Here is a 27,236-nt window from a genome sequence, read left to right as displayed (position 1 = left end):
TGGTTTTAAGTTTAAACTCTGACATTTACTAGGTGTGTAATTATGAACGAGACATTTAACCTTCCTGAGCCTCAGTTTCTTTATCTGTAAAATGTAGATTATAATGCCTCCTGTCAAAGGGTTGTTTTCAGGAAAGAGCTTTGTGAATTGTAAGGTGCTACACAAATGTAAGCTTTAACAAGCATAACTTGCTTTACACAAACCTACTATACATGTTCTAATCTGGATCATTCACTTTACAAAAGGATTCATAGTAAGACTCCTCAATAACAAACTTCCCTCCTGCATTTAAATTATAGTTAACAAAAATTCCATTTATAGCCAACTTTTCAGAAATCCATGGTATATAAATTTAGCTATAGTTATATTACACTGCCAACACATGCTATGGCACCTAATAGAGGGGTCTGGTATCTCTTCTCTTTTAAAAAATGTAAATCAATGCATATAATTGATGCTTCCTTGTTAGTCTTCTCTAGCATCACAAAATTTGTCTAAATGAAGCAAAACAATCAAATACAAAGAATATTCAAGGCATTTGGGTTCTTAGCAAGGTTTCTGGCTAATTCTTAACTCTGAAGTGAAGGTACACTAACTCTTTTCACAGTTAGTTTTTGATTGGGATGATTTAAAGCTGCCCCACCCCCTAGATAGGCGTATGAAAGCTTTCCAGGAAAAAAAGAAAAAAGATGTAAAAATTTGGGACGTTGCTGTTGCTATTGCAGTGCTGGACTGGGGCATCCATTCTGGTCCCTTTGTCAAAGAACATATCCTTCAGTACAGGGTGAGAGCACATGTCCAGCTCCATGAGAGGTGCCTCCTGGAAGAAGGTTCAGTCTCAATCCAGTGTACATAATCTATATCCCTCCCGCAGAAGTTTAAACACATTACTTCTTATTGTGTGTAGACAGTGTGTGTGTGTGTGTGTGTGTGTGTGTGTGTGTGTGTGTGTGTGTGTGTGTGTGTGTGTGTTTCAAGGACGACTCGGAAAGATATGATCTGAGATCTGGCCTACTCATCATAGTTGCTGTTGTTTGTCCTTCGATCTCAAAGAGGACCATGATATCAGGAAATGATGCCACAACTTGCAAGTGAATTGGATTTGAGTGAGGGATGGCTATCAAGGTCACCAGCCTCACTTTCTCCTCCAGAGCCATCTGGGTGCAGTGACAAGATATAGATCAAGACGACAGGAGATGAGTCCCACTCATCATAGAGAAGGATAATCACAATGCCTACCTGGGGGTTGGAGAGATGTGAAGGAAGTGGGGAGAGTGAGAGGAGCAGGTTTAATATTATCAAGACGTGACAGAGCCACTCCCAGGTCCTCTAATTAGACTTCGATCTCAAAAAGGAACATGATATCAGGAAATGATGCAATGACTTGCAAGTGAATTGGATTTGATTCAGGACCACCAAGGCTGTAGGATCTTTCTTCCAGTCTCCAAGAGGAGTATTGGGCTAGAATTATGTCTACATGCTTCTTTTCTTATGTTTAGTCTAGGGATATGATTTTAGGGGTTCAGAAGGAAAATACAGTCTCCTGGTTACTGATTGTGTGACTGTGGGCAAGTAATTTAACTTGAGTCTCAGTTTCCTCATTTTTAACATGGGAATGGTAATACCTGAACTACCTACCTCACAGGGCTGTCAGAACAAGTATCGTCAAGATTTACAAGTGTATTCAGCTGTTTCAGTTATGAACAACTCTTCGTGACTCCATTTGGGGTTTTCTTGGCAGAGATATTGGAATGGTTTGCCATTTCCTTCTCCAGTTCATTTTACAGATGAGGAAACTGAGGCAAACAGGGTTAAGTGACTTGCCCAGGGTCACACAGACAGTGTCTGAGGCCAGAGTTTGAACTCAGGAAGATGTTCATGAGAACAGACCCCAAAATTTGAAATAATTTTAGAAAGAAATTTATTATGTTGTTTAGTTGAGAAGAGCATGCCAGCAAAGAAGTAGCTCTCTCTCCTTAGACTCTGGAAGATTTATATCATACAGGATTTTGACAAAGGTTTCTCACACAGGAACCCCATGCACCCCACATATGCAGTTAAGAAATTTTGTTAAGAGAGCAGCCAGAAAGCAAGGTAAATTGTGATAGATATTAGTAATTGTAACCCAAAACAGAAGCTTGGGGTGGACCCCTCAGGAGTTCCTGGGTGTGATAACCCAAAACAAGAATGCTTTGTGGTGATCCATGGCCTGGAGGAATTGGAAATACCTTATGGACATCTCTGACATTCCTAGAGAATTACTGAGGTCAAGCAGCATTCCGGGTATGGAATAATTCCCCACATACACTCCCTACACAATATAATAAATCATTTCTCCCATGGAATTTATGATCAAAGGACCTATGTTCAAGTGCTAGTGTTACTATTTACCATGTGTGTCCTTGGGCAGATTACTGAAGCTCTGTGGGGCACAGGTTCTTCATGTGAAAAATAAAGGGGGGGGGCAGCTAGGTGGTGCAGTGGATAGAGCAACAGTCCTGAAGTCAGGAGGACCTGAGTTCAGATCTGGCCTCAGACCAAACACTTGATACGTTCTAGCTGTGTGACCCTGGGTGAGTCACTTAACCCCAATTGCCTAATAAATAAATAAAGGCTCCTTAAGGAGGTGCCATTTAGCTCTAACATTCTAACTACGTACATCATAATATTATAGCTATCTCATTTATTATTAACTATCTATAGCTCCAGTCTTACATTGCTGCTGTTCAGTCATCCAGTCCATTCTGAATCTTCATGGCCCTGTGGACCATATGACAGTACGTCCATGGGCTTCTCTTTACAAAGATATTAGAGTGGCTTGCCATTTCTTGCTCCAGTGGCCTCAGACAGCCTGGAGATTAAGTGACTTGCCCAGCTGTAGTTGGTCTTTCATTTTCGAAGAGGACTGATGACATCACAGGATGATGTCTTGACTTTCCCGTGAATTGGATTTAAGTGAGGCAGAGTTGCACAAAGTCATCAGCTTCACTCTCTCTTCCAGAGTCATTGAAGTCCAATGGCAAGACAAAAGTCAAGGCAACAGGCAATGACCAAGGATGAAGTGGATGACCTTGGTGTCTTTGATGGCTGACCAAGATCCACAATACCTGCTTCAGCCACCTTCATGGCCACTGGAACAGTTGTTCTTATCCACTCATTCCACCAGGGAAAGTCTTCACATGTTTGGGTAGATATCCCCCTAACTCACCAAAATCTCTGAACCTGGTTTAGCCTGTCTGCAGAAACGATTTATTGAGGTATGGCCACCGTGCATGCTACAGCTTCTTGGAGTCAGTGCCAGATTTGAACTTAGGTCTTCCTGATTCTTGACCCAGTGCTCTATGCATTAAGCCATCTAACTGCCTACATTACCAACTGCCTTGTGGACCTTTCAAACTGGATGTCTTATTGACATCTTGAATTCAACCAGTGTGAAACAAAACTCATTTTATTTCCCCTGTAAACCCTCCCCTCTTCCAAACTTTCTATTATTGTAGAGGACCCTGCTAATTGCCCAGTCATCCAGGCTCATAGATTTGGCATCACCCTCTTTTCTCCCACTCACTTCACATATTCATTATGTCAGCAAGTCTTGTTTCTACCTTCACAATATCTTTCTGTGTCTGTTTCTCTCTACTCACACAAATACTGACCACCCTAGGTCATCTCCTCCTGCCTATTCTATTCTCATAAGCTCCTATTTGGTCTTTTTACCTCAAGTTTCTCCCTATTCAAATCCATCTTTCACACAGCAGTCCAAGTGATTTTCCTAAATTGAAAGTCTGACTATATTATTCCCCTACTCAATAAACTATAGTGGTTGCTTATTAACTTTACAAAATATTATTGAATCTTTATCTTATCCTTTTTATATTTTAAAACAATCATCAGCAACATTAGTTTATACCATAAATATTAATTTATATGTATATAATTTATGAATAACTAGATTTTACTTTACATACAAACATTAATTTGCATGTATGTATTATAAATATGTACTATACATATATTGAGGATGCATACTTAAGTTTTTTTCACTGATGGGGTGGAGTGTATGATCAAAAATGATGGGAGACCACTAGTCTAATAGAGGGATAAGACACTATACTTTACCCTACTTAGCAACATGTAGAATCTTGTGTTTGGTTCTGGAAGGCACATTTTAGGAAGATTGTTGACAAACTGGAGCGAGTCCAAAAGATGGTGAGATGTAATAAAAGAATACACCAAACAAAGTACAGGTTGTTTAGAGAAGAAAAGGCTTGGGAGTGGGGGTGAGGGGACAGAAGAAGGAGAGTGAGAAGGACAGAGCTGATATCTGAGCAAGTATTTGAAGGCATGTCATATGGAAGAGGGACTCAAGTCATTCTGCTTGATAGAAACATAAACTTTGACTTGAAATAAGGGAAAACTTCCTAATAATTATTGATATCCAAAAGCAGAATGGGATGCCTTGGGGAAGTAATGGGTTGCCCTTCAAGAGAGGTCCTCAGTCAGAGGCTAGATGATCAGTTTAATTCACTTTTCCTGTATTATGTACAACTTACACTTCTTTTTCAAATAATGATAACTTTATCATGTATGTAAAGTATATAACTTTCATAGTCATCCTATTTTTCTGCAACTTTTTGTTATCTTCTGTGAATTTTTTTCAAAAGTTGCCTTAATTACTCTCTTTCTTTTCTTCTCTTTTTTGCTACCCCATCCCCATTTCCTCACCTACTCCACAATTGAAAAAAGAAAAGGAAAGCCCTGGTAATAATGATGCATAGTCAAACAAAAACAAATTCCCACACTGATCAGGTTTCAATTACTCTGCATCATGAGTCCATCACTTATCCTTCAGTTGGTGGGATAGAATGCTTGGGAACTGTGATTTGACCAATTTAATTCATTCAACACACAGCACATTGTGCTAGATGCTAGGGATACAAAGAAAAAAAGACTTCTAAAAAGTCCCTGCTTACCTTTTAGAAAGGAATACAAGTAAAGAGAGGAGTAAAGGGAAGTAAATAAAAAACAATTTGAGGAGGGAGAGATGACTAGTAATAGGGGAATCAGGAAATCTTTTGGTAGCTCCTGAACTTATCCTTGAATGAAGCTGAGGATTCTAAAAGATGGGAGGTGGGGGCAGCTAGGTGGCGCAGTGGATAAAGCACCGGACCTGAGTTCAAGTCCGACCTCAGACCAAACACTTGACACTTACTAGCTGTGTGACCCTGGGCAAGTCACTTAATCCCAAATGCCTAAAAAAGTTTTAAAAAAAAGATAGCTAAAAGATGGGAGGTGAGGATGGAGTATATTCCAGACATAGGCAACAGACTGTGGAACAAACTGTTTATATAGGCAGAGATAGAAGATAGAAGACCAAATTCTGGGAACAGCAAGTAGGTCAGTAGGTTTTGTTGGAACCTAGGGTATTTAAAGAGAAATAATAGGAAGCAAGTCTGAAAAGGTATGGGGGACCCAGACCACAAAAATTTTTTTTAACAAAAACACTAATTAAGTGCTACTACTTGCAAGGTACCATTAGGTGATGGGAATACAAAGATAAATGATGAATAATCCCAGCCTTGAAAGAGTTTACAGAAATGTCAAACTGAGAAATTTGTATTTTATCCTAGAGGTTCTTGAGCAGGGGAATAACAGGGTTTTTGGAGGGTAAACCCAAAGACTTGGGTTTTTGGAGGGTAAAATAGGTAACTGTGTAGAAGATGAACTGAAAAGAAGGCAGGCAAATCTGGGGATCCAACGAGTAAGCTATTGAAATAGTCTTGGCATGAGCATCCAAACTAAGATGGCGGCTGTTTGAGTGGAGAGAAGGGGATTGTAAATACAAGAGAAGTAGTAGAGATAGAATCGATACAATCTGGCAAGTCTGGGGATATGAGAAATAAGGAAAAGGGTTGGAAGACAGTAAGAGTTAAGGTTGATGCCGAAGTTGTAAGCCTGAGCTAACCAGAACAGGAAAAGGAAAGTTTGGAGGTGGGGTAGGCTTAAGCGGAAAGACAATGAGTTCTATACTATATTAATTTTGACACGCCTAAATGATAGCCCAAGAGGAGCTGTCCAGAAAGGCAGCTGATGATATAAACCTGGGATTTAGGGAAGAAATTAAGGCTGAATTTATAGGCTTGGAATACCAAGACTTGGGAATCATCTGCATAAAGATGATCATTGAATCCATGGGAGCTAATAAGATCACTAAAAAAGAGGACAAAAAGAGAGGAGACCACTTGCCAGGAATGTTGTTGAGAATACTCCTGTGAGATAGGGGTTGGATTAGTTGGCCTCTAGGGGTCCCTTCCACCTCTAAGATTGTGTGGTTCTGTAACATAAATACAAATCATTACATGATAAGTACACTAGAAGGCTGTAAAACAAAAAGCCCATAAGGACTAGCCAGAAATACAATAAATCTTATTAGTTACAATTTAAGCAAAATAATATTCAAGGTTGATATTTCACAAACATGCAAATCCACCAACTCATCAAAAATAATGGGAAAACAGCTGTTAACACGAGACCTCCAACAAAAATGTTTTGTGCTCCAGGCTCCCCCTACTGGCTCTGTAATTGTAAATAAAGGGTGCGTAGAGCTGAGCTAACAAAATGTTGGAAGTCAGAACAAAGTTTCCCTTGCTATCACAAAGGACATCTTAGTAAAGCAATAAGGACACCTAGCACTGGGGCAAAGTTTTAAAAGATAACTACCAGTTGCAGCAACTGTCACAAATTCTATCTTGTCTGAACGCAGCCTTGTTCTTCACTTATAACCTTTCAGAAATCTGGTTGTACTCTGTCCAGTTATTTTTTGTCAATAAATAAGAGTTTATTTTATGTTAAGAAGTGGGAAAATGAAAACTGTTTCTCCCATTGGACAGCCTATTAAAGGAAGGCAGAAGAGTCTTATGTTATAAGATGGGGGAGGGAATAAGCATTTATATAGTGCCTACTATGTTCCAGGCACTATGCTAGGGGCTTTACAATGACAATCCTGCAAGGTAGGTTCTGCTATTATCCTCATTTCACAGTTGAAGAAACTGAGGCAGACAACGGCTAAGTGAAGAGACATAGCTAACAAGTGTCTGAGGCTGGATTTGAATTCTGGTCTTCCAGACTCCAGGCCCACTGTGCCACCTAGTTAACATATAAACAGTGTGACCTTGAAAAAAATAAAGCAATTGGTACAAACTTTAAACATCCTTAAACAATTAAGAAAATAAGCATATCCCACTTGCAATGAGTCAAAGAAATGAAATTAGAAGACAGAACCAATGCATTTTGAATTCATGATGGGTTTCCAGAAAACTAATGACTATGGATTTCCTTCATAAATCTCTACTGTTCATGTGATGAACATGAGTTCTGCTGTTGATCTATTTTATACCTGATGGCCAGCGTTCTGAACCTTTTTAAATTTAGTTAGGCTGGCCCTTCCATGGATCTGTCTTTAGGTTTATAGTCTATGCATTTCCGATTTAGTAGTGTTAAAGAAAAAATATTCATACTGTACTTTCCATTTAGGTTCCAGTCTGCCAGAAACAATTTTATTTAATTTAAGATTAGTCTAGTTCCAAGTTATTTCTGATAGAGAGCAAGATGTCCAAAATGACAATTTCACTATGCCCTCTGACATGTCTTTACCCCAAGACAAGTTTAGATTACATTCATAGGAATCTCAAGGAAGAAAGTCAAGACATGTAACAATGCATTTTTGGGTTAACATGCAAAAGTTGAACATCCAAGTCTCTATCTCTTTCTTCTTGGACCAGGCCACTCTGAGGAATCAATAGCGTTCCTCCCAGAGATCAGTATTGAGAATCTAAGCTGGGTTGGAGCCCTAAAGAGTAGGATAGAAGCAAGTATATTGGTAAATATTTAACAATCAGCTCTCAGAAAAAATGTACCTGGCACACATTTTAAAGTTTAATGGGCATTATTAACATTTTCTTCATCACTTTCTTAAGTCTACTGTAGACAATCAATAAAAAATTAATCAAGTGCTGATTTGTAATGTTTCTGAGGCTCACAAGGAAAATTTTGCAATCCTCAAGGCAATACACTCCAGCATACACCTGGAAATAGGGCTTGTCTCATGGAGTGAACCGTAGTCAAATTTCTTCAGCGGATAGACAAGAAGAGATTGTTTTTAAGATGGGTCAATGTCCTTGATATTTCCTGAGTGAGGAAGGCAATGAGGTCTTTGGCTATTTTTCTTTTTTTTTCCTGCATCACAAGGTTGCTCCCTCTTTTTTTATAATTAGTTTATTTTTAGTTTTCAACATTCACTTACATAAGATTTTGAGTTTTAAATTTTCTCCCCCTCCCATTTCTTTCCCCCCAAGATGGCACGCAATCTAATATAGGCTCTCCTTATACATTCATGTTAAGCATATTTTCCCATTAGTTGTGACATAAAGAACAATTAGAACTAATGGGAGGAACCACAAGAATGAAGCAATAAAACAAAACAACAGAAGAAAAGGAGAGCAAATAGCATGCTTCCGTCTGCATTCACACTCCATAGTTCTTTGTCTGGATGTAGACAGCAATTTCCATCTTGTGTCTTTTGGAGTTGTCTTATATTCTTGCATGGCTATGAAGATTGGCTATTATGCTTAATCCATTCACTTAATGAAAGGCTTTCTCCACCAATACCCCCCTTCAAACTGGGAGTTAAAGAAAGGGTTCTTTAATAGTGCAGAGCGCAAGATTTTCAGTTTAAAAAACACTTTTAAAAAATATATTTCCACAGTGGCAACTGGTGCTCAGATCGGACAGAATTTTTAGTGGAAATCACTGAATTTGGAGTACTATTTTATGAGTTAAAAACTGAAGAAAAATTAATATTTTTTAAAAAACTACAAATGTGACTTCCCCAGACTGGGGTCAAAGTATTTTGGACAAATCATTAACCTCTCTGAGACTGTTTCCTCATCCTCATCTGATCAGTTTTCAAACAGGTAAAATGGAGATAATAATTCCTGTGCTTCTACCTTCTTAACATCGTCTATCCTCTAACACTGCTACCACCTGGTACAGGCCCTTATCAGCTCGAACCCGGACTATGGAAATAGCCTGCTGATTGGTCTTCCGGCCTTAAGTCTCTCCTCACTCCAGTCCATCCTCCCCTTAGCTGTCAAATTGATCTTTCTAAAGTGCAGGTCTGACCATTCAATAAACTCCTGTTCAATAAACTCCAGTACTCTCTAGTATCTCCAGGGTCAAATATAACACCCTCTGTTTGGCTTTTAAAATCCTGGCCCCTTCCTACCTTTTCAGTACTGCTACTACTAGGAAGCATGTATAATGCTTTAAGGATTGCAAAACATTCTACAAATATTACATCATTTTATCCTCACAACAATCCTGGGAGGTAGGTGCTATTATTCGACCTATTTTATTAATGAGGAAATGGAGGAACTAAGGTTAAGTGACTTCACCAAGGTCATACAATTAGTAAGGATTTGAATTCAGGTCTTCCTGACTCCATGTTGAGCACTCTAGCCACTGTGTCACCTAGTTGCCCCTCAGGTCCAGTGACACTGACCTTGCAGTTTTTTGCACAAGACACTCTATCTCCTGACTTGGCATCTTCAGTGGCTGTCCCCCATGCCTGAAATTTCTTCCTCCTCATCTCTGCTTCCTGACCTCTGTAGCTTCCTTCAAGTCATAGCTAAAATCCTACATTCTACAAGATCCTGTTCTCTCTCAATGCTCGTACTTTCCCTCTGTGACTACATATCTTGTTTGTACAGAATTGTTCACATGTTGTTGTTGTTCAGTCATGCCTGACTCTTTGTGACCCCATTTGGGATTTTCTTGCCAAAGACGCTGGAGTGGTTTTCCATTTCCTTCTCTAGCTCATTTTACAGAAGAGGCAACTGAGGCAAACAGGGTTAAGTGACTTGCATGTTGTCTTCCCCATTAAATGATGGGCTCCATGAGGGCAGGGACTGTTTTGCTTGTCCTCAGCACTTAGTACAGGGTCTGGCACACAGTCAGTGCACAAGAAATGCCTAGACATTGTGCTTTTCACTCTTGCATAATTATTAGTTACTAATACCTTTACTACTTAGGAAGTACCCCTTTCCCTAGGGTCATCAATATTCATTAGTTCCTCCCTTACAGACCAGGAAGTAAGATTTTTACATCTAACATTTTGTAAACCAGTTTTGATCCACTGCTATATGCTATTTAATTAGAGGTCATGATGGTAGTGGGGAGTTTCCTTTGTTTTTTTACAGCTTACTTGGATAGAACAAGGAAAACAGAGACTTGTCAAGGATTTCTCCTATTAGTTAGTAACATAGCAATTATAAGTCATGAAAACTTAATTTTAAAAATTGTTTTCAGATGTTGCCATTTTGCACAAGATGCTCCATTTCTTCACTCTGGGCATTTTCACAGGCTGCCTCCATTCCAGGAATGCTTCCTTTTTCATTTCTGTGTCCTAGCTCCCCTCAGCCCCTCTTCCCTCCAATCTCAGCTAAAATCCCACCTTCTTCAGAAAGCCTTTTCTCGTCTCCCAAAATGCTAATACCTCCCCTCTGAGATTGCCTCCAATTTACCCAGTATTTATCTTGTTTGTATATGGTTTTTTTGCATGGTATCTCCCCTCATTAGATTGTGAACTTCTTGAGGGCAGGGCTTAGCACAATGCCTGCCACATAGTAAACAATAAAAGCTTGTTGCCTTGACTTGTTGACCTGACAAACAAACACAATGAAACATTCTTTTTGGTTTATTTTGCAGGATAAAACCTAGTTTAACCAAGGTACATTTTTAAACAGTCTACTTGAGGGAGAGAGGGTGGTAATTTGCCTTTGTCTTATCAAACAAACTGTGAGTTATTAGCAACTCCACTGTGAGCTTGAAACACTTCCACCCAATGTTTAACCTACTAGCCAGAAATCTAAATTGAACACTAGGAAAGATGAAGCTGAAAGAATAAAGAAAATGTGAGTGGGGGCAGTTGCTCTGAAAAAAGGTGGAATAAAATGCTCAAACTTAAACTTTTTATTTATTCAAATTCAGTAACAGCCTCACTGATTTCTATTCTAGCAATAAATCTTTGCAGACAATTCTCAAATGCAGTAAAGTTTCAGATACCTAGGGTCTATTTCCTAGAAATGTACAAATTTCTTTTCTGTAATAATGGGGGGGGAAATGACGGATAATTAAAATTCTATAGGTCAGCAGTTCTCAGACTTGTTGGTCTCAGGACCACTTTACACTCTTAAAAATTATTGAGGACATCCAAAAGAACTTCTTTATGTGAGTTATATCTATCAATATTTACCTATTACAAATTATGTCTTATTATTATTATGAAAATAGTTTTGACCTTATAGACCTCTTAAAAAGGGTCTTGTTGCTGAGGTTGAGCCACGTTGCTGTCCACACTTCCCAAGAAGCAGATAAAAAATGTAATTGGGAAATTGCTAACAAAATAAATAAAAATAGAATAGAATACAGATAATGTTAACGTGTGGTTTCTAATTCAACTTGCAGCGCAGGGGGATCCTTATCTATGGCTTCTATTTGAGTTTGACAGCACTGTTGGAAGCAATCTCCTCACCTCCAAAAATTCTCATTTCCTCTTTCTGCACCTACTCTACCCCTTGGTGGTGACTAATTAGCAGCCAAATGGGTTAAAGGCAAGCCCCCAAAGAAAGAAAACCCAAGGGCCTGGATAACTTGGCCAAAGCAGTTTGACTACATGATGATTCACTGTATTAAAAGCACTAATTCAAGACTCCTTGAGCTATTTTGTGCTTTAGAATTCCCAAGAAAACTATGTTCTTCCTCTGATGTCCTCGTTTTTGTTTTTGTTTTTGTTTCTGTTTGGTGGTTTTATTCCTATAAATTCCTCTAAGAGGCATGTTTTCTTGCAGCCTCTGGGGACTTTGCTTTTACTCTATGGTCAAAAAGCAAGTCTAGGAAGAAGCTTATTAAAATGGAAAGAGTAAAGAAACTGTGAGTCTGGAGCTCAGAGATCATTGAAAAGTCCAGCTCAGACACAATACAGTGTGATCATGGGCAAATCACTTAACCTCGTTGATGTCAGGCCTATCTACCTCTTGGGGCGGCAAGGTGGAGAGGTGGAGCTGTGGGTAGACTCATCTTCCTGAATTCAAATCTGTCCTCAGGCACTTACTAGTTGTATGAACTTGGGCAAGTCACTTAACCCTGTTTGCCTCAATTCCTCATCTATAAAATGGGCTGGAGAAGGAAATGGCAAACCACTCCGGTATCTCTGCCAAGAAAACTCCAAGTGGGGTCACAAAGAGTAGGACTAGACTGAACAACTGCTTCATACCTTTACTGGGAGAAAATCTAAGTTCAGCAAATGGGAGACTCTGCAACCTTTCTTTCTTTATGTAAGAGGATGGGGAGCATGAATTACTACATGCCCTTCACTCTTTTTTTCATTTTTTTTTGTCCCTCATTGCAACTTAGGCTAAACCTTTAGTCATTTGTATATTTGTTAGTCTGACTCCCCTCTTTTCAGTCAACAGAACATGTTTGAGCCCCAGCAAAACTTTCTTTCTCTACATCCTCTCAGTCACAAACATTTATTAAGTGGTTATTACCATGTGCCAGGCACTGTGCCCCTCTCTCTCTTTTCCCTTCTGCTTTCGGCCCAGGCCCCTCTTCCCAGATCTACCAGGCTTTCCTTCCTTTCGGAGCAGCCTGGTTTCAAAGAGCCCAGGTATGTGCAGCCAAATAACCCGGGCTGGAATCCAGCCTCTTGCTTTTGCTACCTGCACGACCTGGGACCAGTCACCCCATTTCTCCAGGTCTGTTTCCTCATTGCTAAAATAAAGAAGGGACTGGAGTGGATGCTTTCCAAGGCCTTTCGCTGCAAATCTATGACCCAGTGATCCCTTCGATTCTGCTTTCCACTCATTTTCTCGTTCTCCTCCTCTCTTATTTATTCTTCTCTCCCTCCACCCCGCGCCGTTTCTTCCCCTCTTCTTTTCTCCTCCCTCTTTCCTCCTGTTTCCTCCTCTCCTTCCTCTATTCTCTACCCCTCCTTTCTATTTCCTCCCCCCTAAGTGCTTAAGCTCTATTGTCCCCTCTTTGCTCCCCGTTTTCTCCTTCCCTGCCCAGTTTCTTATTCTTTTCCCCCCCTCCCCATCTTTTCTTCTCTTCCCTGTTTCTTTTTTCCTCCTCCCCTGATCTCTTGCCTCTGTTTCTTCTTCGTGGCCCCTTAGTGTTTCCTCCCTTCTCCTTTTCTCTCTTCCTCCCATTTGTTTTGCCCATTTCTCCCCTCTCCCTTCTCCCCCCTATTTCCTCCCGCAGTCCCCTCGGGCGTCTCCCTCCTCCTCCCCTCGGGTGTCTCCCTCCTTCCCTTGGAGTTCTCCCCTGGCCCCGCCCCCTGCCATCCCTTGTGGGCGGGACTCGCCGCTGGAACGCGACGGTTGCCTAGGGGACGGGGCAGCTTTGGAGGGGGCTGCTCAGTGTTTGTCTAGCTGGGCTGAGGGAGCGGGGCGGCTGGAGCGAGCCCCCCGAGGGCCGGGGGACACTGTTTGTGGGTCAGTCGGTCGTTCCTCCTCTTGGGTGGGCGGCACTTCGGCGACTGGAGAGGGGGCGATGAGCCGGTAAGAGGAGCCGGGGTCCCCTCTCCCCTCCCTCTTCTCTCTTGTCTGACTCTGCTGCTTATCCCCCAACCTTCTCTTCCCTCGCTGTAGGTACGGGCCTCGATGCTCCGGGGCTTCCAGGACGGTGCTTTCTAAGGTAAGGGCGAAGCCGAAGCTTGGGATCGCTTTCTACACCCCTCTTACCCCACCCCCAACCTTACTCTGGCGATAATCAGATGAGAGAAAAAAAGATCAATTCAGTTCCCCAAGCATTTATGAAGTGCCTTCTGTTTGCAAGGCGTCCCTCCGCGTGGGGCGCACCTAGAAGCATCAGGCAAAGATACAGGTCACTGCTCTCCCTCCACTCCATAGCTCCCACCCCCTTCCAACTCATTAAAAAGCCTTGGACTGGAAGTCATAGTTCTCGGGCTCTTGTCCCTCAAAGAGTCTGTGACTCTAGGGCCTCTCTCTTTGTCTTTTTGGGTCTCAGTGGTTCCATCTATAAAGTGAAAGGAATTGTGACTATGGTTTCCAAGGCCCCTTCCAGCACTAATAAGTTTGGTTCTATAACACCGACGTTCTACGTTCTTGAAAGCGCAGCCTTCCATCCACACCAGCTATTCCATTTGTAAACTAGTAGTGACGATGATTGCTCACACCTGTATAGAGAGACAGGGCTAAAAGTGGCCAATTTCCCTTCGTGGTAGATCCCCGTGGAGGAAACTGAGCCTCAGGTAGGTTAAGTGTCTTGCCTAGATCCATAAATCGTGTGATTCCAAATCCTATATACTCTTTTCCCATTACTTCAGCTTCTGTCCCTAAAATAGATTATTCTCAGTGTTGTATAATACACTCCAGTGGCTGGATGTGGTCTCTCTTGTTTTTAAGTACATAGTTTTCTCCTATTCAGACTGTAAACGGCCGCAAGAGTAGAGTCTGTTCTTCCCTGTATTTCCAATAACACTTGATAGACTAGTGAGTCTGCTTTATTTGCTTAAAAACATACATTAGATTATTTTGCAGGGCTAGAGTAGACCTTGTATCCATGTAATACTACAGAGAATGTGGGTATTTATTTGTCTATGCAAACTAGTTTGAAGCCCTCAAACTGGGATCCTGGTGGGGTTCATTTATTATTGGTGGTGGTAATGGTTTGTGTTTTCAACAATGGTATCAGACTTCTGTCTTCTTTTGAATAAATTTAGAGTATTCTTCGTAGAAGCATAATCAGTGCTTGCTTTTTTAGAGAGGTTTTGTTTTCTCCTATTTATAGTCAACAAATGGCTGACTGTATTATCCAACCAAGTGACTAGAAGTTTAATGGGAATATATGAAAACCTGGGGGGAAAATTTCCCATCCTATCATTTCCTGGTTTTCCCTAATCTATTCACTTTATACTTTCCCCTTCATATTTTTACCTTCTTAGTTCACTTAAACCTTGGCTTTTGGACACACAACAAAAATTCCCTGAGCACAGATGCCCAGACAATTGAGGTCTTCTGGCTAATCTAATTTTCAGGTTAATTTAGATTTGACCAGAACGCTATTTTTATCTTCTACCCTTATTGTAAAATCATCTGTTCTTGCCTTATAGTAGAATATCATGAACATAATTGAATTTTTTTATTTTAGCATCTTGAAGTATCTGAATCATTTTGAATGTTATGATAATAGTGAGGCACTTATTAAGTGACTACTATTTGCCAGGCTCTGTGCTAAGTGCTAGGGATATAAAAACAGCAAATTAAACAATTTCTGCTCCCAAACAGTTTATATTCTATCAGGGCAGGCAACATTTACATGCATAATTATAAACTGACTAAGAATCTACAGAATAAATACAAGGTAGTTAGAGAGAAGGAGCAGCCAGGTGATGCAGTAGAGAGAATTCTGGCCCTAGAGTCAGGAAGACCTGAGTTCAAATGTGACCTCAGATGCTTGCTAGCTGTGTTGATCCTGGGCAAGTCACTTAATCCTGTTTGCCTTAGTTTTTCCTCATTTGTAAAATGAGCTAGAGAAGGAAATGGCAAATTGATCTAGTATCTTTGCCAAGAAAATCCCAAATGAGGTCACAAAGAGTCAGGCATGGCTAAAAAAATGACTGGATAACAACAAAACTTAGGGAGAAAGGGCTCTAACAATTGAAGGAGGATCAGGAAAGCTTCATATAGAAAGTGGTACTTGAGCTGCATCTTGAAATAAGTGAGGGATTCTACAAGATAGAGGTGCGGATAAAGGGAGTACATTTCAGGTATGAGGAATGACCAGTGGAAAGGCATGGATATGGGAGATGGATCACCATATGCAGAGAAAAAGGCCAGTCTGGCCCATAGAGGTCAAGAAAGATTGCAATTATAATGAAGTTGGAAAGATAATGAGACCAAGCTGTAAAGCATTTTAAAAAGTAAACGAAGTGGAAAGTATTGGGCCTCCTGCAAAGACCTACCTTGGATTCATCCTTATAATGTGGAGGTAAACTTAGGTTCTTAAAAGTCTCTGCATTAAGAATGTAGCTCTGGTGGGTCCTGCCAACCTGGAAAGGTTTCAGGTAGTCTGTGAAATATTTGTTTACCTCAGAGGACCAGCCTAGCCAAGATCAAAGTAACTGATCACCAAAAAGTTGCCCATCAATTGATGGTTAATTTTTTTTTTAAGCACAGCAACTCATGACACTGTTTACTAAGCTATGAAGGAGTTGTAATCTACTTTAGTAGAAAGTACCCACAACAGTTATAGTCTAATCTTCTGAGATATTGAATCCTAAGTATATAGCATTGTAGATGGCACAGATTGAAATCTCAGTTCATGTCCCAAGATCCAGACATTCTTTAGAAGTTGCTTTTAAAAGTAAGTCCTTGCTACAATTTGTTTCTTTGTGTTTGGCCTTTCAGCTAAAAATTTAATGTCCCCATTTTTCTCTTAAAACACAGGTTAATTAAGGTTTCCCTGTATGCAGAACGGTATGGTTTACAGAACCCAGGTTGAAAGGAGCCTCAGCAACTATTAAGTCCATTTTGAACAAGAGTCCCTTTCATAACATACTTGACAAATTGATCTTTCAGCCTTTGCTTGAAGACCTCTACTGAAGGTAGAGACCTTCACTACCTCTAGAGACAGCCCATTCCACATTTGGCTAGCTTTAATTGTTAGTTGATCTTTAATCAAGATGAAATCAGCTTTCTGCAGTTTCCATTTGCTCATATTTGGGTCTTCTAGGAGCAAGCAGAATCCCTCTTTCATGTGATAGCCCATACATCAGCTATCTTGTTTCCCCAAAATCTTTTCTTGTCCAGGCTAAATATCCCCAGTGCCTTCAACCTACCTTCATCTGGCATGACTATGAGGCCCTTCACCATCCTGATTGCCCTTTGGATGGTAAAATTATCAATGCTAATATAACATGAACCCACAAAATCATATCAGCATTTTATATATATATATATATATATATATATATATTAATATTATATATATATATATATATATATATATATATATATATATATATATATATATATATATATATATACACACACACACACACACACATATATGTGTGTGTATATATGTGTGTGCATGTGTGTGTGTGTGTGTGTGTGTGTGTGTGTGTGTGTGTGTATATATATATATATATATATATATATCACCCCAACAAAGCCCTGCATGAAGTGGTAAGAGATATCCCATTTAAAATAACCATAGACAGCATAAAAATACCTGGGAGTATACCTGCCAAGACAAACCCAGGAACTATATGAACATAATTATAAAGCACTTTTTATACAAATAAAGTTAGAGTTAAATGATTGGAGAAATATTAATTGTTCACAGGTGAGTCAAGCCAATGTAATAAAAATGATGATTCTCCATGAAGTAATCAACTTATTTAGCACCGGTCCAATTTAACTACCAAAAAATATTTTATTGAGTTAGAAAAAATAATAAAATTCATTTGGAAGAACAAAAGGGCAAGAATATCAAAGGAATTAATAAAAAAATTTTTTTCAGGAATATAATAAGGAAGGAGATCTTGCAGTACCAGATCTTAAACTGTATTATAAGGTTCTAATTATCAAAACTATATGGTACTGGCTAAGAAGTAGAATGGTGGATCAATGGAATAGAGTAGATATACAATACACAGTAATAAATTATTAAAGTAACCTTGTGTTTGATAATTTGTGTTTGATAATGTAAATATCTAAGCTTTTGGGATAAAAACTCACTATTTGGTAAAAAATTGCTGAGAAAACTGGGAAGCAGTCTGGCAAAAATTAGGTATAAATAATATCTTATACCATTTACTAAGATACGGTCAAAATGGATACAGGACCTAGACATAAATGGAGATACAAGTAAATTAGGAGAGCATGGAACATATTACCTATCAGATTTATGGCTAGGAGAAGAATTTATGAATAAACAACAGATAGAAAGCATTGTGGGATATAAAATAGATGATTCTGACTACATTAAAATTTAATAAGTTTTTGTACATATAAAACCAATGTAGCCAAGGTTATAAGGAAAGCAGAAAATTGGGGTAAAATTATACAGTTTCTTAGATAAAGGCCTCATATCTCAAATATATAGAGAACTGAGTCCAATTTATAAGAATGAGTTATTCTCTAATTGCTATATGGTCAAAACAGAAAGTTTTTGGAGAAAGAAATCAAAACTAGATACAGGCATATGAAAAATGCTCTAAATCAGTATTTATTAGAGAAATGTAAATTATAACAACTTTGAGGTACCATCTCACACCTGTCAGATTGGCTAAAATAATAGAAGGGGAAAATGACAAATGTTGGAAGGGATGTTGAAAAATTGGGACACTAATACACTGTTGGTGTAATTGTGAACTGATCCAGTCATTTTGGGGAGCAATTTTGAATTATGCCCAAAGAGTTATAAAACTGTGTATACCTTTTGACCCAGCAATACCATTATTATGTCTGTTATCAGGGAAAAAGGAAAAGAACCTATAGGTTATAAAGTATTTGTAGCAGATTTCTTTGTGATGGCAAAGAAATGGAAATCGAAGGGATACCTATCAGTTGGGGAATGACTGAATAAGTTGTAGTATATGATTGTTATGCAATATATGTATATCATATATATATATATATACATATATGCATATACTGTGCTGTAAGAAATGATGAACAGGTTGATTTTAGAAAAAAATGGAAAAACTTGCATGAAATAATGAAGAGTGAAATGAGCAGAACCAAGAGAACACTGTATAAAGTAACAGCAATATTGTTTGAAGAGTAACTGTGAATGACCAAACTCTTTTGAGTTAAATGAACATTCAGATCAACCATGAAGGACATATGAAGGGACGTGCTGTTCACCTCCAGAGAGAACTGATATATGGAAGTATGTATTGTATGGTGGCATGTATATATCTATATCAAATGTTGGCCTTCTCTGTTGTGGGGCTGAGAAGGAGGAAGGGAGACAACTTGGAACTCAAAATGTAACCAAAAAAAACCCAAATAAAATAAATATAAAAATAATTATCAATGCCCTTCCTAAAATGTGATACTCAGAACAGAACATAATACTCCCAAGTGGCATAGTGGAAAGATAGACAGATAGACAGGGCATTTTAAGTGCTTATTATGTGTCAGACTCTGTGGTAAGCTCTGGAGATAGAAATACCAGTAAGCAAGACAGTAAACAAGAATGTTACACTCTAATAGAGGGAAATACAGTGGGTAGGGGCATGAAGGACATGATTTGGAGCTGGTGGCTGGGAAGTGAGTTGAGAGCAGAGCCAAGGCTTTGAAGTTAGAGCAACATGATTTAAATCCGACTTTGGACAATTTTTCTTATCGCTGGAGTCCTTATCCACAACAGCGCAGATACTCTATGGCCCCTTCCAGATATGGTCAGATCAGGGCAGAGTACAGGGTGATTACCAACTTCCTGGATATTATGATTTTCTTATCAGCATCTTAAATTTAAATTATTTTGTTTTAATAATAAGGATAGTTGACATTTATATACTGTTTTAAGGCTTGCAAAGCACTTTATATATGTTATTATCTCATTTGAACTTCACAATTCTTAACTACCTGTTATCATCTGCAGTTTACAGATAAGGAAACAGCAGCTCCAAAACCCATGTGCATTCCACAGCATCTCTTTCAGAATTTTAGCACCATTTTTCTCTCTCGTGAATGTCAGTTTTTTTTCTTTGTCTCATCTCCAACCCTTCTATGGAGAGCCTGGGCATCTTGCCATTTACAAAAAAAACAACCCTATCAACTGGTGGGGGCCCTTATAAAGGTATGTAGGACCACTTGTTGCCTATAGGTGAATGGTCTGGACCCTTGATGAGCAGGATCAAAGACTGACAGACACCTCAGTGTCTCTAAGCAAAGGAGACCACCTTCCAGTTATTCAGAGAGTATGTGATCCAAACAGTGGCTCTGAAACAGACATTTCAAGTGAGGAAGATTCTGTGTACAGCCCAACCACCAGTTCAAATAATGGAAAAGACTGAACCGTGAGGCAATATCTGTTCTGCCTTAGGGATTCCTAGGGTACAGACGCACCCTGTAGAGCATAATACTGATAGCCTCAGCCTTCTACAAGTTCAGTTTTTGCAAGGCAAAACTATACAGTGGTGTATAAATCACTTGGTACAAATTAAAATTATCAAATAAACTTTATAACTTTTTATATCTTTAATTGTTTAAAACATGCAGGAGATCTTTTACTTTAGTCACATGTTACACAAATTGACATTTGAGTCTATAAGACATTAGCATTCTTTAATTCTTTCATTATGAAACCACCCTTTTGCTCTAGTGGGTACCAACACCTACCTTTAATGAACAACCCATTTTCCTAAGTCTAGTCTTGATTATAGCCCATATATTTTCTTTCATTCGATTTTTCTTTATCTGTCGCTTCTGTGATTTCATCATGTGGGCTGAGGTTGGGAGGGACCTGTTGATTAAGGGGTGTCTTTATCAACCCTTCTGCTATGACAGAAAGATATTTCACTTCTGAATATGGGTTACGAGATTCTTATCAATGCCCCTCATAGGACAGGTCGGGTGGGTCTGGAATGAGAGAGGAATGGCTTACTTTGAAAAATAATCTAATAACCTGTATCTGAAAGAAAAGCATATTAACTGGGGCAATTCTTCTTCACTTATTACCTCAGCCATCTAGCTTTGTGACCTTGAATACAGGCCTCAACACTTTCCAGAGTCAAGAATTTAGAGCCATGTAGAATAAGTTCTATATGTTAGTTGGTTTGACTGTATGAGGTAGATCTGCAGACAAATACAAGGACTAATGAAAGGCTATCATCATGGGCCAGACCCAGCAGACACAATCCCTCTTCCACATGGACAATCTTTCAAACACTTGAAGAAATCTCTCTTGTCTGTGAAGAGTCTTCTCTAGTCTGAACATCCTAGCTTCCTTTAACTGATCCTCATGACACATGGTCCCTGGTTCCTTCTCCGTCTTGATCACCCTCTAGACCCTCAGCTTCTCATCAGCATTTCTAAGACATGGCACGCAGAATTGGAGCTGGTGCTCCAGGGCATAGTGCAGCAGCACTGTTACTTCTCTTTGGGCTATTTGTCTTTTAATGCAGCTTGTGTTTGCGTCAGTTTTTTGGGTGCTGGTCATACTATTGCCTGATTGAGCCTGTAAGTCTCCTAAAATTCCCCAGATTTTTATCATGTGAGCTATTGTTTATCCACCTCATCTTCTGCTTACAATGTTGTTGTCGTTTTAATCCAAGTGTAGGAGTTCACATTTATCTCTTTTATTTTTCTTCTTTTTGGACTTGACATTTTTGGTTGAATAAATAATCTTTTTTGTTTTTTATCTTGAATTAGCTATCCATTCAGGTTGGTGGTAACCATGGTGGCTCAGTCTAGCGTATCAGTTAACTTCAAAGAAAGTGGTTTCAACATGGGTTCTACCTGGAACACAGCCATAAGAAGGCTTGTTTTCCTTGAGGAAGAGAAATAGATTGGCTGATCAGGGAGTGAAACTGAAGTGAGAAGCCAGATATACTCAACAGAACAAGGATGATTCTGTAAACAGATTTCATAAGATCGAGGGATCAGATTTAGAGTTAGAAGGAAACTTAAAAGTCATCTAGTCTGAACCCTACTTTTACGAACGACAAAACTGAGGCCCAGGAAGTAAAGTGATTGCCCAGACCTGCCATGTTTCATTTCCCCATCTGACTGTGCTTCTGATGCTGCTGTGACTCAGCTGCCCTCTCTCACTGGACCTTCCCTCAGCACCATGGATCTTCTTATCTGATGATTTCCTTCTGCCATTCCAGCCCAATGGTGAGTTCTTTTTGAAACCTCCGTTTTGGAGACAGGCCCAGACAGACCATGCTTTATTTTCCATCCTGGCTGTGCTTGTGACTCTAAGGACTTTGCCACTATGGCTTCATATCCTCCTCTTCCCCTTTTATGTATTGTCTTCCCCCGTTAGAATTTAAGCTCCTTGAAGGAGCTTTCTTTTTGCTTCCAATTGTATCCCAGGCACTTAGCACAGTTCATGGCACATAGTAAGTGCTTAATAAATGCTTGTTACCTACCTACTTTGCCCAATGCCACACAAGGTAGTAAGTAGTAGAGCCAAGATTTGAATGTAAGTCTTGTGACTCCCAAGTCTAATTCTTTTTCCAGTGTTCCACATTTCTCACCTGATAACATTTAATATTCTAAATATGGTAGGAATATACTGTTCTGAAGCACCCCCTATGAAGGATGAGTAGTGAGCTTCTGTAACTTCTTCTATTATAGAAGCAGAAATAACCAGCAGTTTTTACAGGAAAACTGTTTCCAGATGATCTAGATATTTACCTCAAAAGCAAACAAAAAGAAATGAGCTTCTGTACTAGTTGTCTATACTGCACAATCTAGGATTTGATAATATATTGATCTAAATTGTTTCCAGTGGAATGTAAGCTCTTTCAGGGACCGTCTTACATTTTTATTTATATCCTCAGCCTAGCAGATAATAGGCACTTAATAAATACTTATTTGATTGATGGTTCTTTATTGTTTTATATATGTGAGGCTTATTTTGACCAACTAAACTCTGAGGCTCCTCGGGACAATGATTGTGCCTTATATATCCTGTATATTCCCCCAGCCTCCAGCACAAAACAATGCTGGGCATTGGTGCATAATAAATACTTGTTAAATTTTATTAAGGAGAAGCAAATTTGGTTAGGAGAAGCAAATTTGGTTAGTTTTATTGATGTTTAATACTAAATTTTTATAAATCACTTACACACACACATATGTATATGTATGTATATATTTAGAAAGAGTGTTCCAGACATAGAGGCATAAGAATTTGGAGAATTACTTGGGGTCTTTGTTCTCATTTTTTCTTGATCATAAACCATGATTTCCAACATTTTTCATTTTTTACCATCTTGCCTAAGTCTACCTTTTCACTGAAGTCAGCTTCAAACATTGAGTTTGAAGAATTTTTTGAGGTTCTTCATTTATTTCTCTGTATCCCCAACCTCTGCAATTGATGGTGTTTAAGCTGCTGTTATCTTCATCTTGATCTTTAGCTTAGGCTCATCAGTCAGCAAGTATTTATCATGAATAGTGCAATAGACGAAGTGTCCCATGAAATAATGTGTGCCTTGTTGCCCTTGGGCACACAATAAAACCAACTCTGGTGACTTCATTATTTTATTTTATAAGAACTTGTGAGCTTTCCTTCTCTTTAGCTGTACCTTCCCTGTATCTCCTTGTTTAATTTGGAAAAGGATGCCAGTAAATATTTGATTTGGTTTCTCCAATGCAATGGTGACCAGATTGTTCTCACATTTAGAGTCACAGCGGTTATGTTAAAAGTATATAAAAACTATGATTCTCCAAAGCTTCTGCCCTGTTTTCTGCAAATTAATCATGGTCACTGTCAAAGCTGAAGGGAACTGGACCATACTGAGGGCTATTTTATACTTTTTTTTTCAAGGATTGTCATGAGCAAATAATTCATGACTTTGTATGCAGATGCCTGGATGTCCCTCTGCTTCTTAGACGGGAGACATAACCTGTCATCAGAATTAGAACCACAGCCCTTCTAGCACCTCCAAGACCTCTCATTTCCAAGAGCCACTCATTTTGATGATTACTGCTTTGTGTATAGCTTGAGATCTGGTACTGTTGGGTTCCCTTCCTTCCCACTTTTTTTTTTATCATTCCCTTGAGATTCTTGACCTTTTGTTCTTCCAGATGAATTTTGTTATTTTTTTTTCCTGGCTCCACAAGGTAATCATTTGGTTTGATTAGTATGTCACTAAATAATTAATTTAGTTAGTATTCTCATTTTTATTATAGTGAGCTACCGCAAGTAATTAATATTTTTACAATTATTTAAAAGTCTTTATTTGTATGAAGAATGTTTTGTAGTTTATTCATAGAGTTCCTATGTGTGTCCTGGCAGGTAGACTCTCAAGCATTTTATATGCTCTGTAGTTATTTGAGATGGAATTTCTCTGTCTCTTCCTGCTCCTTTTTACTGGTAATATACAGAAATACTGATGACTTATATGAATTTGAAATCTTGCAACTTTGTTAAAGTTATTGTTTCAATTAATTTTTAGCTAACTTTTGAGGATTCTCTAAATCTTCATAGCATCTACAAAAAGTAATAGTTTTGTTTCCTCTTTGCCTATGTTTATTCTTTTTCTTGTCTAATTACTATAGTTAGCATTTCAGCACTGGGTGATATTGTAATGTTGATGTTGGACATCTTGCTTTTCCTTTGATCTTATTAGAAAGGCTTTTAGTTTATCTCCATTAGGTTTAATGCTGGCTTTTGGTTTTAGATAGATACATGCTAGGTGGTGCAGAGGATAGAGTGCTGGACCTGAAGTCTAGCTGGCAGTTTCTCAAATACTTGAACAAGACAGGTGTCATGACCTCCTTAAGTCTTTTCTTCATGTGGCTAAAAATCCCCAGTTTCTTCAAATCCTTATATGTCTTATAATTAAAGCATTTTCTAGGGTGTATTGGAGCCAGCTCAAACCTGCTTGAGAGATTCAAATGTTAAATTTTCACAGAGAGCATTTACACTTGGAAATTGGTAAGTGCTATAAATCTGGGTGTGATTTATTGCTTTGTTGATTGTCTAGGCTTGGGAAAATGATGGAGAACATGTTAATAATGCAGATTAAACCTAAAAGTGTGTGGTGAGTACATTTTTTTTGAGAGTTAGTTGTTGAACATTTAACAACATACCCCTTCCCTTCACCATCCCAGTTGCCTTCTGAATATTCACCATCCTGGTTGCCCTCCTGTTTATCAATGTCTTTCCTAAAATGTGATTCCTGAGAACTGAACACAGTACTCCAAATCTCATACCAGAATAAAGTATAGCAAGGACTATATTATGGACCACCATAATCCTGGCTGCCACCTCTGAGTTTGCATTAGGTTCTTGGTTTTTTTACTTCTATATCACCCTACTGACTCAGACTAAGTTTGTAGTCCACTAGAACCTGCAAATCTTTTTCAGATGAGCTGCTATCTAGCCTTGCCTTTCCAATCTTGTACTTGTGAAATTGATCTTTATACCCAAGAGCAAACATTTTTCATCTATCAATGTTAAATTTCATCTATTCAGTTTGTACCCAGTGTATAGTGTAAAATCCTTCCTAGATTTTTTTCATCATGTTAGTTAAAAAGAAACATCTGTTTTCTATCATGTCTTCTTTTAACATACGGTCTTTGACTTGTGTGAACTGATGCAAATTAAAATGAGCAGAATCAGGAGCACATGATACACAATATCAGCAACATTGTATGATGATCAGCTATGAATGACTCAGCTCTTCTCAGCAACACAATGATCCAAGACAAGTACAAAGGACTCATGATGGAAAATGCTATCCATATCCAAAGAACTGATGGACTCTGAACGCAAATTGAAGCATACTTTGTTTTTTGTGATTTTTTTTCTTTTTTCTTCTTTTTCACAACTACGACTAATATGGAAATATGTTTTACATAATTGCACATATATAACCTATACCAAATTGCCTTCCATTTTAAGAAAAGGGGAGGGGATGGAGGGAGAAAAATTTGGAACTCTAAATTTGTAAAAATGGATGCTAAAAATTGTCTTGACATATAATTGGGAAAAATACTATTAATTTTTTTTTAAATCTATGCAAACTCTAAAAAAACATACTATCTTTGTAAATAATTATTATCAGGACTACTATACATATAATCAGTAGCTAAAATCATAAGATGTGAAAATAATAAAATAATTTGAATGAACTTTTTTTCCTTCAACAAACATGGCATTTGTTTGAATGCACATCCCCTTAAAGGTACACGATTATCCTGATTTCTAATGTAACACTTATGCTTTAGTCTTCTCTGGGCCATGCCTACTGTATCACTCCAGGGTTCCAGGGACTGCTCGGATGTTTCTTCTCTAATCCCATTGAATTGTCTCCCCACTTGCCACCCCCCTTTGTTAGGAATCTGCTCTTAGCACTCCAGTTCCATTTAATGATTTACTATCAAATAGTTTTTGCAAAGAAATATTTATTCCAAAGACAAAGCATGAACAAATTTGTATTTTCCCAACACCTCCAGAGCATACTCTCTGCTATATCACCTTAGTCTCTGGGGCAGAGTAAGCTCAAATCTAGCTCAGTTCCTATTTAGCTTTGGACCTACCAAGTTTATGTCCAGATGTCACATGACTGCCTGTTAAGTCTTTATGCTGGACTGGGGTCCTGAAGTTCACTCCTGAAGTTTGTGCCTTACTCCTTGGGGCATCAGTGCTGTGCCAGCTCCAGTTCTGAGTCCCAGATGCTCATTCTTCTGACTCTGGTTCAAGCATCTGTTTCCTTCTTAGAATGGAAAGAACACACTAAAGGGCCTGAGACCTGTTGGGCCTCAGATGTCCCTAAAGCACTTTGCCTTCTAACACCTCTCACCAGATGCGAGGGTCAAAGAATTCATCAAATGAATAGCTGAAGCTGACAGGTCTTTATGAATGCCTCCACAGCCAATCAATGGGCCTCCTGGATACCACTCATGTAGCCGAAGGGGACCAGTTATGGAATATCTCCAAATACCTTACCATCCCTCTAAGGCACTTTTTTTTTTTACAGGTTATCATGATTCTCTGCTAACATAATTCCCAAGCCATACCTCTGTGTGGAGGCATTTCATCAATCAAAAAAGGTGATGGAATCTGCTCATTCAGAACCTTATTACACCAAACACTGAAATTCTTGATCTCTCTCTGCATCTAAATGGCTAACAGTGAATGAGTCAATTCCTCATCCTAACCTCCCCTCCCTCACCTCCAATTGCTCTCTAGTCTATATTTTTAAATGCATAAAATAAAATTCACAGTATTGCAAAGGAAACCTACTATGTTGATATTTAGTTATTAAAATATTTATTAAAAAATAAGTCCATGGACCACAAATTAAAACCCCTTATCTAATCCAGGCCTCTCATTTTCCAGATAAGGAAATTGAAGTCCAGTGTGGTTAAGCAATTTGCCCAAGATCTTAGCTAGTAAGTGAAAGAGGTGGATTTAAACTCCAGGTCTCTGACACCAGATTCATTGCTCTTCCTTTTACACTGCTT

General features: G+C 38.8%; 1 protein-coding gene across 1 annotated transcript in view; it reads left to right on the top strand.

The window, feature by feature from the left end:
- The first annotated feature begins 658 nt into the window (after positions 1 to 658).
- The window catches only part of ERICH2 (glutamate rich 2), a 106,240-nt gene continuing 79,662 nt past the window's right edge, over positions 659 to 27,236 (top strand). Inside the window, exons 1-3 of the mRNA XM_078146158.1 lie at positions 659 to 784; positions 13,315 to 13,613; positions 13,704 to 13,749. Of these exons, the coding sequence (XP_078002284.1) occupies positions 659 to 784; positions 13,315 to 13,613; positions 13,704 to 13,749 (471 nt within the window). The remainder of the gene's footprint in view (positions 785 to 13,314; positions 13,614 to 13,703; positions 13,750 to 27,236) is intronic.

This window comes from Phascolarctos cinereus, unplaced genomic scaffold (assembly GCF_003287225.1).
Source record: "Phascolarctos cinereus isolate Bilbo 61053 unplaced genomic scaffold, phaCin_HiC Scaffold_726;HRSCAF=1367, whole genome shotgun sequence".
NCBI lineage: Eukaryota > Metazoa > Chordata > Mammalia > Diprotodontia > Phascolarctidae > Phascolarctos > Phascolarctos cinereus.
The sequence above is the reverse complement of the archived record's forward strand: the minus strand, read 5'-3'. Positions and strand labels throughout refer to the sequence as shown.